Below are 14,405 nucleotides of genomic sequence, written 5' to 3'. Positions count from 1 at the left end.
TTTGATAATTGGACTTAATGTTAAAACACCATGTTAAAGTGAATTATGATTTTTTAGGTATATATTGCATCACCAATAGTGAACAAGATTTAAAAAAAAACTTCTTTTTGTTGAAACAGTTTTGGTAACTTAATAGTTTAAATCAATTAGACCATAAATTCTATCGATAACCGTAACCTTTGAATAGTCGATAATATTTTCAATTTTAGTTACACATTTTATACGTCATATTAAAAGACTTTTGCTTCAAATCATTAATTTAATAGTATATAATTAAATTTAATTTCATTAAAGAATTCTTCATGATAATGTTAATTAGTTTGAATTAAGCTAATTACAAAATAACGTACGCACGAGAACAGTCCAATGATTTATCTTGTATCACACACCTTACTACGCATAGTGAATGAAAAGTATAGATGTGTGAATATTAATCACACATAATAGCAAAAATAATATCCCATAACTATATTTTCAGATGGATATTTTCATTTCTGCAGCAAATATTTAAGTCATTTTCATATTATCTGGTCATCGTTATGTTGCGATTAAAACTTTTTATGAGTAGATAAAAGATTTTACCAAACCACATAAAGAATTATAAGTCAGATCTTTGTGACTTACCATTCTAAAGAGTATTGCACTGGCAACTTCCTCAAAGTCATTAATAGTGGAGAATACACTCAGTACCAAACACATGAACACCATCATAAACCTGTAAACAATAACATACATTAATATCAGTACTCCAGGAATATGGACAGATAATCAATAAATGAAAGTCATGTTCAGGATCAAATTCTTGAACTCACGGTGATTGATCTTAGATATCACATAAATAAGCGTAATATAAAAGTACTTTTGAAAAGAATGTTGAAGACTTTATGGTCTTGACATAAAGAACATCCTCAAAATGTAATTTAATAGCTTAAACGTATGCAATAATTAAATGATATGAATTAACTTTTTTGTGTAAAACATAGAATAATAGATCGAATAAAGAGATATGGAGTAACCTTCTAATTAAATAGTTTATAATGTTAGATCACGCAAGCAGATATAAAGTGGCATTTCTATTTAATGGACTATAATGTTAGATCCCATTAACAGATGTGAGATAACACGGTCTAATACCTTAATTTGTTAGATTAAAGAACTAGATATGAGGTAGCATTATAATTTAGTACTTGGTAATGTTTGATCACATAAATACTTTCGATGTAATATTCTTATCGAGTAGTTTATAATAGTGGTTTTCAAGCTTTACGGAGCCATGAAACCCTCTTATAATTGTAAATAAATATACAAAAATATTATTATGCGTATTCAGTGATTCATTATTCCTAAATATACATTTGCTTTCTGATATATTAACATTCGCCAACAAAAAAAAAAAAAAAACGTCATTACATGCTATCTTTTTGGAAACCTCCGATGACCTTTCCTGAAACCCTGAGGTTCCACAGAACTCAACTTAAGAATCGCTAGCTTAGAATGTTAGAATAAGTAAACAGGTATGATGTACAATTAAAATTTAATAGTTTAGTGTGTTATAATACATAAGCATACGTGAAGTAACATTCTCTTTTAATGCTTAAGAATTTTATAATAGATGACCCAGTACGAAGAAAACTTTTCATTTTGATAACTTGGACTGTATGAGATAATAATAGCTTAGGATGTTATATCAAATAAATAGATAAGAAGGGAATATGCCAATATAATAATGCAGAATGTTATTACAGATAATTTGATATAATGTGTTGTTCTCATTTAATAATTCAGGACGTTAAATCACGTAAATAGATGTAAGGTAATATTCTTACATAATAGCTTATAGTGTTAGACTACATAAGTATAAATGAAATAAAATCTATCCTAGTAATGAGCTTATTTGTTGGTGGAACTGCTTTATTCGTGTTGGTAGAGCTGTTTTAAATTAATTTAGTAATGAGGCTATGTATTGGTGAAACTGCTTTAATCATATTTATCAATGATAATATGCTTCTTTGTTCTATGGTATTTTAAAATGGAGGTTTTGTTTTGTTTTGTGACATCTTGCAATGAGAATATAATTTGCTGTAGTATTTGGTAATAAGAATATGTTTGTACTATGGTCGTTAATAGATCTAGTTAACCAGTGAACGCTGAATAATTTTGAGTACAATATGTTGATACACTAATTTTGAACAAACTTTTCGAAAATTTTGGGTGTTAGTAGGAAAGCTAGAAATTAATACTACAAAGATAATTCAAAATTATTGTGTTTTTTAAAACAAACAAGGTAGTGTAATGTGTTGATACAGTAGCTTTAAACAAACCTGGAGAAGTATCTGTGGTCTGGTAGCGGTTCTGAAAACAAAAGGTGTTGATACGTTTTGACGTGGTTAGAATAACGTGGGTTCGATACCTAAGCTAGACACAGTGCAGATAACTCACGGTGTATCTTTGCTCTTAAAAGCAAGTCGGCCAGAAAGGTATAATTAAGTTGATTAAAGCACTTCAAACGGCCGGTTTGATGTAAAGCAGATGAGCTGTTGTTCAAGCAAGATGTCATATACTGATCGTCTAAATGTATGCACATAAAATACGCTCGTTTTATATATATATAAGATTCAAAAATGGAAAATATAATTATCAATTTCGTGTATGGGTTTAATAAATATACTGTTTATTGACTATAATAAGTTTCTTTTCTTAAATCAAAAAATTTTAATTTACTCAATATTTGTCACATTTCCCTGTTTCTCACGCACTTTATTTTCCCAGTAGTTCATCACACGGGCGAAAACTGCTTATGAAGTAGACAACATGATAAATTAGTTAATTTCTGTAGAATACATACTGATACTAGAAATAAACAATCTTATAGCAATGTTTTGCTTTACAGCTTCTTCAGGATCGTTCACTATAACACAAACTAAAACTGATGTCTCATTGCAAGTTTATGTGTGTGTGTGATTTCTTATAGCAAAGCCATATCGAGCTATCTACTGTGTACACAGATGGAGATCGAACCCCTGATTTTAGCGTTGTAAATTCGTAGACTTACCGCTGTTCCAGTGGGGGAGTCTCGTTGCAGACATTTGAAGCTTTGTAGTGTCAGTTTCGGTACGTGTTTTAGTTAATGCTTCGGAAAAAGCTGTGAAGCGAAACGTTGAGCGCTTAATTAAATAAAAACAATAATTTAGTTTTGCAATATTGTTTGTTTCTAGTATTAGAACGATAAATTAGTTTTAGCATCGTAAAATATCTGTTACCAACAGATGTATAAGTATTATAACTTTCAGAGTAGTCTTTCCTGTTGTATACTTAAAGCATCCTACAATCATTTGTGTTTCATGCTGGTAAATAAATGTAACCATTCGCTTCAACTATTATACATTAAAGCGTGAAAAGTACACATAAATATTAGATTAATTCACCCGTACATATGATCTGAAGTTAAAAAGAAGAAAATCAAAGTTCCTAACTGCAAGCTATAAACTCCCGAACGTGTCATAACGTGTGAGGGAGAAGGTTATCTTAGTAAGAATTGACCAGCCTCAAGATGGCTAGGTTCAAATTTTGCTATGTTTTTTATATACAGGGTTTGTTTGTAACTAAGCCCAAAGCTACACAATTGGCTATTTGTGCTATGTCCATCACAGGTATCGAAACCTGGATTCTAGTGTTGTAAGTCAGAATACATGCCATTCTGTCAGTGGGGGTGGGGAAGAAACAGGGAATGAACTGTCTCAGCGATATATGTTTTTATTCCTTGCTTGCTTGTTGTAAAACACAAAGTTAAACAATAAACGATTTGTGTTCTGCTGACCGCGAGTATCGAAACACGATTTTCTATTGCTATAAGCTGTCTGATTTACCCCTAAGCCAAGGAAATTTTTGCACAGAATGAATTAATGGGGAAAGAGAGAGCTTCTTAGTAATGTTTTCAGCATTTATATTTGATGATATGCGAGTTCAGTGACATCTAATTTTTCAGTCAAATGTTGATTTTTAAAAGGCTTACAAATTTTAGTATCAGGTGTAACTAAGTTACTAAACGAGAATTTAAAAACGCATTTTATGTCATTTCTACCATTCTAAAGAATTGTTTACAGCCACATTACAATTTAAATTTTTCTCTGTAATAAGATTCAAGATCAAGCTATTTCTTTTATATTTACATTAAGAATTATCCGATTCAAATTCGATATCAGACTTACCTACCTTTGACGATTCTTCTGACTGTATATACTTCTACTTGGTTTTTGTGTACTTAAATCTCGTGTGCTTCATTGATCTCATACCATTTAATTTTTGCCATAGACGTGTAGCCATAAAGATTTCAGAACTAGAAAAATGAGATTTATAATGTGATATTTTTGTGGACGTGAAATAGAGACAAAGAATGTGCTATGAGTTAAGAACGAGGTAGGAAAGTGAACATGTCGAAACCAACTGAGACAATAGCAATTCATACACACAAAGTTGAAGCATAGTTCAAATAGGACGAAGAACAAATATCGATGAGTCAAGCTTGAGGTCATGCACACACAAACTTTCCCCAATGAGACGGTGGAAACTCTACATACTTACAAAGATAAATTTCTTGCTTCAGTATCCCGTGGTGGACACAGGGTGTAGTCCACTCTGATTTTGCTTTGAAACAAACATTTGAACCACACATACAAATGGATAAGAAGAATTTCTTTAAAACTTCACATAGCTGCGAATGTTACAATGATGAATAAATATTCTATAAACATAATTTATAGTGTATTATTTTAAAGCGGATAAGATATTACCTTTAGAAAAATGTAAATTGAGTTGTGTTTTTTTTAGTTTCTTATCCTATAGTTGCACGTGAGAGTCAGAGCTTTGCTCCCATTTTAATTTAATATACAAAACGATATAAAATTTTTAAAATATGTAGATATGGATGCTCATTTATTTAAATTAAATAAAATAACTTTTACTGTATTTAGTGAACTTCATTCTTCGATGACATTAATCTAAACTTTTAGAAGTGCTCTAAGTAAGATCTTATGTTTTACGAATTTCAAGACCCAAGAAAGATAAAAATTTTTTTTTTTTATTTAACAAAGGCAGAAAGCTAAGTTACTAAAATAAAGAAAGACAGAAGTTACAGAAAAGTCCATGATGATCATTCACCCAAGATACTTATGTAGGAATGACACATAGGATATTTTAGGCAGGAAATATTTGTATATTTCAAATAAATGTCATTTATTAGAGTATCCGAAAAGTTCGGAACCATGGACAGTTCCACGAATTTCACAAAATGTGTTTCACGTCATGTTCTTGTAATTCGAAACAAGTTTAGATTAATTCTCATGCTCTGACAGTGCCATAATCACTCATATGTCTGAAAAATGAAATCATGAAATCGTTTATTGTTCCATACTTTTCAGAATACAATCAATCAGTATCAGTGGATAGACCTATCATTTTATTTATCGAAAAATAACTTTACAATTGGACAGTTGATGACTAAAATTAATCGATTTTTATAGCTGTGTCAAGCTTTCAGAAAATAGCTCTCCTAATTCTATACACTGTTCTTATCATTTGTAGTCAGCTTATCACTTTACCCTTGATGGAAGACGTTAGAATTATACGAAATAAATATTTTTGTCATATTTTCTTTACACATAGAGAGAGTGGTTTGTTTATCAAAACGATATTAAAACTAAAAGAAACATAATACAACTGCAAATAACTAATGAACATGTCGATAATAGTAAAATAACAACTAAATGCTATGTTTACGTAGTATCAACCAATGAGAACTAACTTTGCTAGATGAACACTAATGAACCTAATACCAGATGAGGTTACGCAGGGTTCTTGAAAAAATTGTTCTGTTTCAAGTGTAAATAATACTTGCAGGATGCACAAGTGTTTTCATGATTTCATGGGATGCGCACGTTTTACTGACATCATGACAATACAAATTGCAACGTTCATCGTCCCACAAGTAACACTGTTTTAGTGTCTATTAACTGGTTGACAAACAGCACACTACTGCATATTGGTGCGAATGGTTAAAACAAGAGACTTCACCAGGCTGAGGGCCTTTGTTTCCTTTTCGGGGAAATAAAATTGTCCTAAATGAACATTCATGCTAACAAACTTAATAAACATGATTTTATACTGTAGAAAAGATAATGTCCCAAACAAGGAAATTAATAAAAAAATAAATAAACAGTACTGAATGGTCTCTATATATTTTGATTTTAAATCTATAACTGATAAAAAATACTTTATCTATGTAATGTGTAAGTACCACAAACCTCTCTCTTCCATATTGTACAGTGTATATATATATATATACATACAGAAAGATATTATTTTTCTTAAAGTTTGAAACAAACAAACAGCAATGGAGGCCAGTGTGCTAGTTCAGCTCTCAGAGTTATTTTCTGTATCATGGTATAGTCATAGAAAATATGTATAGATGTATTGTGTTCTACTTTATTTTGTTCAACGGTTGTCGTATGGATCACAGATGTTTCTGGATATTTTCGATCTAATTTTGTGATTGGTCAACTTCAGAGAGAAAGCAGTTTCGGTGTTTTCATTTCTGGTTGCGAGCATAAAGTCTACCTATGTAAATCTCGTATTTATTTATCATATCTTTAGCCTGCTGATTGTTTACATAACTTTTCTTTGAGTTAACTATCAAATGTAATAACCAACTTATTTTCAAGTACAGTTTATTACCATTTTGTATACTTTTGTAACTTCACAATCCCTTACTCAACAGTCCTACAACTGTAACAATCAATTCATGTGTAATTATTCTGCTTTCTTCACTAAATAAAATATCTATTTTTGCTTCAACTTTGTATCATGTGTTTCTTTTTTCTTTCCGCCAGTCGAGGTATTATGACAATTCAGCCTTAGGTATTATTTTCTGTAGAGGGGTCAAGTCATGGAGACTTCCTACTGCGTAGTGAAATTGGTGTGTTGAGCTCTTTAAACTTTGACTATGTGATGATATTTTAGTATCTCATAGAATACTTTAAAGTGACACCATTTGGTCTATACAAGTATTTTAATATCTTACCTTAATACGTTATACAGTTATGACGTCGTCAAGACGCGTGAAGTCTCTTAACAAAACAGATTACGCAGCATACTAACCAAACCCCGTCTCAACATATAATGTATGTATTAGTAATATAGTACCTTAAATTAGCACAACATTGTGTAAGTAGATAATGTGTTAGCATATAATTATTTAAGTAGTGCCTTAACCATGTCGTCTAGATATGCCGAATATAAATCATTGGTAACTTATACTAAACCGATGTTATTCAGAGTTTTGGCAGTATCGTAGTGCTTTTAGTATTAACCAATTATAATTTAAACACGGCATACTTTAAACATGACATAACGTAGATACGCCGTACTATGTTAGTGTGTAGAGGCACCTCAGAATTTATATAGATAATCGTCTAGACATACAAAAAAATTTTAGTTTATTTACTAACTTTTGCATTTTAGACAACGATGCTTTTTAGAAATCTAGTATCTTATAATTTTATTCACATGCTGTTCATAGATTTTATTTTAGCATGGGGTCAGATATGTAACAACAAATAAACTACATAAGCTAAACACTACGTTTTTCTTTACCATAATTGTTTATACTCACAAGATCACCACTACATAATATATGTAGTTATTAGAAAGGACCCCTGTAATATAAGCAGTGAGGAGAAATTGATAAAAAAATCAAAACACTGAAGAAAAACAATTATTTTAAAATACTTGCTAGTGTTTAACACACGAGGACTGCACATGCACACATACTCGTATGGTCATACTTGCATATATATATCTGCACAAGAGAAAACCGTAGATGCATATCATCATACACACAGATAATGAAATAATGCACTTGTATCAGTATAAAAGTAAATGTGATAAAACGTTCTACGTTACTTGCCTTTAATTTCAGCTGGCATAACTCAATGTTTATGTATATGATATCTGTTATAAACACATGCGCCGTTTTTCGTCTTTGCAACACCTACAATGACATTTACGCTTCGTATATTTCCCATCAGTTGTGTTTCCGATTGCCAGATATTATATAGATATTTCACCAACATCATTAAAGTTTATGAATGACAAATAATATGTACGTATTAATCTTAGAAACAGCAAAGAGGAAAAAAAGAGTTATTTTCTGTTGATCAGTCATGTCAGATAATGAAAGGTCAGTCGTAGTTTACAAAATTTACATAATGTGGCATGTTGCTACAAATATTAGCTCTAACGCCATGATAATAAGTTTAGCACCTATCAGTGAGTTCTCAGTCATTGAACAGCGTATGCCATAACTAATCTTTCTTTCTGATCGGGATTTGGTAGTTGAAATCCTGGGAGGGTCAGGTGCATTTGACCTCTTCCTCCCTCCTGCGGTTTCTGAATAATGTTACTTTATTTACTGTACGAGGATCAGAGCTAATTACGCACACTTGCTCTCACCCCTTTCAAGTACGTAAGTAAAATAACATTATATGCGTAAAACATACTATCTCTTCGTTTGGTTGGTATATAGTACTATACTTCACTACAGTTCAAATGATATTTTAACATTTTACATATATCTAAAAACTTTAAAGGCAGTTGTGAGTAGTGAATTTTTTATGGTTTGTAGTTTACTTTGTACTAAATTTAGTGTTAGATTTATCCATACTGGAACTGTACAGTCAAATACAGCTCGTATATTTGTTTTGTGTATTTTTAGTATTTTATCTGCTGTTGTTCCACTGGTTTTGCCAGTTAGACTCCTAGCATAGTTTGTTCTTTGTCAGATTTTGGTTCTAGCGTTGTTTAAGTGATTTATCCATGTCAGTTAAACCAACTAATAGTTTTCCCAAAATGTTGATTGATTTTTGTCCTGTATTTTTCACAGTATTCATTATTATGTTTAATTGGGGCTGTAGATTTGTAGCTGCTATGGTGTCGTTTTTATCCACTTGTGAGATTTTTAGATGTGATCAGAAATGTTTCCTTTCTGGTTTTTTTTTTTTTGTATTTAGTTTGGTGCATCAGTTGTCCCACTTATCTTGTTTTAAAAGTTTAACTTCTGTTCGTATTTTATTTCTTATTGTGTTTTTATTGCTTGGTTTCTTGTTTTCATGTATTGTTTTCATTTTTTAATCAGTTACCAGTTATGAATATAATTTCCATGCATTGTTTGTCATTTTGTGTTGATGCAATGGCATTGTTTGTTTGACGATACTTATCTATTTTATTTATTTATTTATTTATATTTATATTTATACATAATAGGTTATATAGTACTTTTCGATATTTTTGCCAATTTCCCTTTTTGTAATTGAATTTTTCTGTTCGATAAGTTATAGTTTTCTGAAGGGTGAGATCGAAGCATACCAGATTTGTTTGTTTCTTTTGAATTTCACGCAAAGCTATACGCTAACTGTCCTTAATTTAACAGTGTAAGACTAGAGGGAAGGCAGCTAGTCATCATCACCCACCGTCAACTCTTGGGCTATTATTTTACCAAAAAAAAGTGGAATTGACCGTCACATTACAATGCCCCCACTGCTGAAAGAGCGAGCATATTTAGTGTGACAGGGAATAAAACCCGTGATCCTTAAACAGAAATGAAGTATCACTGTTGTTGCACGCAAACGAAGCATTATCGATAAATTCTATTAATTTTTTACAACCGAAGTTTCTAGGTTTACTTTTAAGTCTCCTATAAAGATCAAGTTTTGATTAGGGGAAAACATGTTAAGTAAATTTATATTTATTTATTCTGTTGACGAACAATAAATCCCTGCTATTGTAACGCAGGTTTAGTTGTTTAGGAAAAAACGTAAACTGTTATGTATTCACTATTACTATTAATTTGTATTTCTCTTAGAGGCAGGTTTGAACTGTATAATTCTTCTATTCGTATCCTGGTTGTTAATTCTATCTTTTGTGATAGTTGAATACCTGTATATTTTGAGTCTACAACTTCTATAACATAATGTTTCGCTATTTACTACTATTTCTGGGTTAGATTTTTAATTGTTTCCTCCCTCAATCTCATGTTTCTTGAAAACAAGTACATTTTGACGATAAATTAATTTGTTTGTTTCTTTTCAATTTCGAGCAAAGCTTTACGAGGGCTATCTGCGCTAGTCCTCCGTAATTTAGCAGTGTAAAACAAGAGGGAAGGCAGCTAGTCATCACCACTCACTGCCAGCTCTTTAGCTAGTTTTATAACAACGAAAAGTGGATTTACCGTGACATTAAAGCCCACATGGCTAAAAGGGCGAGCACATTTGTTAGAGTGGGGATTTGAGTCCACGACCCTCAAATTGCGAGTCAAGCGTCCTAATTGACGATGTAGGAATCAGTTTCAAGGTAACATGGAATCTGGAATATCTTATTGATGAAGTGTGCTTAATATTTCGTGAAACTAACAAACGTAAGCCAATGGTATTAAGGATGTGAGCACTAATATATATAAGTAATTATATAGACCTTGTTAACATCGTACACAATCAATCAATAAATTCCATTTCTTTCAATTGCATATGCCTGTTTTTAAAAAAAAAATGTCAGTTGTATGGAAGTGAATTCCACTTAAACTGTCTTTGGAGGTCCAAAGAAATGGAAATCACAGAGTAACTATATATGTATATATAGTTATATTCTGCACGATGGGGATGGACTGTCCATCAAAATTAATCATATGCTTCCAGGAAGAGCACTATGAAAGCTGGCACTATCAAATTACGGGAAATTATCTTCTAGTAGACGAATGATCACCTATCAACTAGATCATTCTCTGTTAAACATGTGTGTAGTTCGTGAAAGAGAAAATAATTCCTCTTTCTAATTTTTTTCATGTATATGAGGCTATATGAAAGGCCAAACATTCGAGATATAATTTTCTAAATGACTTTCGCGACTATCAATGACAAGTTATGACAACACTCTTGGCATATCTGTTAGGTCTACGAATATTGGGGAAGACGCAAATATTTCACGCACATATATGTATTACATATACTATTGACAAGAATAATACGTAAATATGAATTGACTGTGAATATGTGGTGGAAGGAGAAGATATACAGTATATATATTTGTATATATATGTGTGTGTGTCTAAAATGTTCTGAGAACACTGAAAAACAAAATTCTAATGGACGAACCAAGCATGGATGGATTCTCTAGAAGCTTTTTAAGAGTTAATATAAAAAATATTGCAAGCTGCTGAAAGTTACTAGGAATTTTATTGCCAAAGGAGAAAACATTTTTATTTGTATTTCGGTTACGATTTTTTTTTTTTTTTCATACACGACAAAATTGAACAGAGATCAGACACAGCATAATGAAAAGTTTCTTTTATTTCCTTGGGGAGTTTTAATGTTCGCTATCATTAAACCGAAGTGTTATGTTTTATTTTCCCTATATGTCTGTGTCTTTCTTATACCAACTTATACATGAGTGTGGAATATATGGTCAACACCAATAACATTTTACTTCTTTGATGTTAGAAATTGTTTACTGATAACTTCATCAATAGATAAAATATTTGAAAATACCTCATCCTAAGGACATGAAATAGTCGACATTCTTACGATTTAACGTCAATAACAAAAAGAAAACAATATTAAATATCTTAATAATTCCATTATTTTAAGTACTTGTATGGATCGATCAGACTTCCAAATATTTACTTGCCCAAAAACTATCCCATCAAGTTCCGGCTATAGAAAGTATTGGTTACGATATACTATGTACATATATTTGGTCTCATCTGACCAAAGAATACTCTTCCAATAGGTAAAGGGTTTATCTATATGCTTTCTTGCATACCTCAATCGTGTTTCTAAACGAACAGGCTTTAAATATGGAGTTCTACGAGGACGGCATGCTTTGAACTCAGAAGAGCGTAACATGTTCGTAACTGTAGAGGTGCTTACTTCAACCCCAGTTTCCCTTACCAGTTTCTGTATGTCATTATGTGTTAAATGAGGGTTCCCACTAACTTCTTTGAGAACCTTCCTCTTGGTTCTCTCTGGAATTTTGGTGGGACGTCCGGAACGAGGGAGATCAGCAGTTGATTCTGTAAGCTTAAACTTGGCAGTTATGCTTTGAACAGTAGATTTCGGCATATTAAGTTGTGTAGCAATACCGGAAAGAGACACACGAGACTTGTATTTTACAATAATTCAGTTTTTTAAAACACTGGACAGTTGTTTCCTGTTCGCCATGATGACCAAGCAGATAATTTACCGGAAGTACATTTTTTGCTGGCTAAGTTCCAATAATTATGAACCCAGTGTCTAGTTCTGGAATGGCATAATGTAGTTTGTTCGCCAAACTAACAAAATTTTACAGGAATATTAGTTTTTTCACACGTTCTGAACTGTACGAACACTTTTTGCTACTCCTATTTTTAGTTATTTGTTTATAAACAGTTTATTTGTCCTTTAATTTACATAAAAATCTATGTAGATGTGTGTTAGTATAATATTTATAATATATTTTACTTCTATAAGCCTACTCGTGATAATTTTTAAGTTATGAGCAAAAAACCACTCGGGACGCAGGGATACGAACACTTTCTGTCGTAACTGTAGCTACCCGATCATCCCAGCGGGACTAGCGCCCAGACACGTTGGATTATCGCTGCAAAATTTCTCCAGGCTACTGGAGTGGTCTGTGGGTATCCGCTTTTGACAGTTCACTAAATATCCACGTATATACAAGTATAATATAAATGGTAAACACATCAAGCACTCACTTAAATACATTTTTGACCCAATTCAGTGGCGCTACATATCGATGGATAAGCACGCGATAGTTTATAAGGTAAATTATGTACAGGTGTTTATGTTATACAGGTATAACAAAAAAGTAAATAAAAAAAAAAAAGAGTTTTACAAATTATGAATTTTATAATAAAGCAAGGATTTTGTAAAAAAACTAACGAAACAAGAATTAAACCCACGATGTGTGTGTTTTCTTACAGCAAAGCCACAAAGGGCTATCTGCTCAGCCCACCGAGGGGAATCGAACCCGTGATTTTAGCGTTGTAAATCCGGAGACATACCGCTGTACTAGCGGGGCCATAAACCCACCCTCACAAATTTATAAAATTTAATCCTTACTTCGACAGTTTTATACACTTAACTGTAGGCCAAAATAAGGATTAAGTTTTATAAATTTGTGATTGTGGTTTTAATTCTTATAAAAGATATAGGTATCAGGAATATGGTTATACTGAACATTTAGAGATGTTGGTTTATTCCAAAGACATACAAAAACTGAAAAAAATAAATAGTAAAATAATTTTAAATTTTAATGGAAAGTAAAGTTCGTTGGTTACTCAAATAATATATTTTAATTAGTTTTGTTAGATCCTTTACCTCATTGATATAGTATTGTAGAAAATGTTTTAATCAATTAAAGCAACCATTAAGCTTCAGTAAGAAACAGCCAGCTCAGTAACATTAAGCTATGTTTTACAATGCTTATTTGTTTCTAACCGCCTTACCCCAGTATATTTGGGATATGTTCAATAATAGTTACTTATTTATAAATATCTATACCCAGTGATTTTGTACCGTGTTCTACAATTGTTAACAGTTTATTTCCTCGTATACCTAATGACCTTGACCTGTGTTCAGTAATAGTTAACAGTTTAATCACTTATCCCAGTGACTTGTTCAGTAATAGTTAATTATTTTGAGCTACCTAAACCAATTGGTATTTCACATCTATTTTCGTCAAGTATTAACTAGTTTTATCAACTTGGGCCCTATGACATTTATCCATACTGAACATCAAGTAAACTTAATATTCAAATCAAATTGCATTACACTTTTTAAATTTATATTTACTATCATAAAGTACAATAGACCCAAATTAGAACATAAAAAAGCATCCTACGTTTTCAAGGCGCTAAGGTAGATAGAACTCAAATTCAAGTACCACCATCATAAATGATGATTTATACGAGCTGTTTATAAGCAGTTTTATAGCATAATTATAAAAAGGAATTTGGAGGTAAACTATATTTCTTCTCCCTGTCTTTAACCTTCACTGTTTTTTAAGCAATATCAAATTTTAAAAATGGTAGTACTTAAGAGTAGGAATCGAGAAGGATTCTAAATAATTCATACACTAAAAAAAATCACCCTATCAGATTCCTAAACGAGAAATCGATCATAATAAGCATTTATGAGAATTTAATTTGCACTTATATACTAATAATACGCTAAAAAGGCCGCTAACATTTCCGGTATAACAATTAAAACTTTCTAGAACAGCACCGTTTTAGTCTACTACTTAGCTACCTAATCACGTCAGCGGGGCTAGCGCCTAGACACCTCAGACTATCGCTACAAGAT

At 31.7% G+C, this 14,405-nt stretch overlaps 1 protein-coding gene across 5 annotated transcripts in view; it reads right to left on the bottom strand.

Moving 5' to 3' along the window:
• The window catches only part of LOC143249147 (potassium voltage-gated channel subfamily KQT member 1-like), a 100,242-nt gene that overhangs the window by 36,650 nt on the left and 49,187 nt on the right, over positions 1-14,405 (bottom strand). For all 5 annotated transcript variants that reach the window (XM_076498549.1, XM_076498547.1, XM_076498548.1 and 2 more), the window contains exon 2: positions 625-715. In XM_076498549.1, coding sequence (XP_076354664.1) covers positions 625-715 — 91 coding nt within the window. The remainder of the gene's footprint in view (positions 1-624; positions 716-14,405) is intronic.

Source organism: Tachypleus tridentatus, chromosome 4, assembly GCF_004210375.1.
Source record: "Tachypleus tridentatus isolate NWPU-2018 chromosome 4, ASM421037v1, whole genome shotgun sequence".
Classification (NCBI taxonomy): domain Eukaryota; kingdom Metazoa; phylum Arthropoda; class Merostomata; order Xiphosura; family Limulidae; genus Tachypleus; species Tachypleus tridentatus.
Note: the sequence above shows the minus strand (reverse complement) of the source record. Positions and strands in the feature narration are given on the sequence as shown.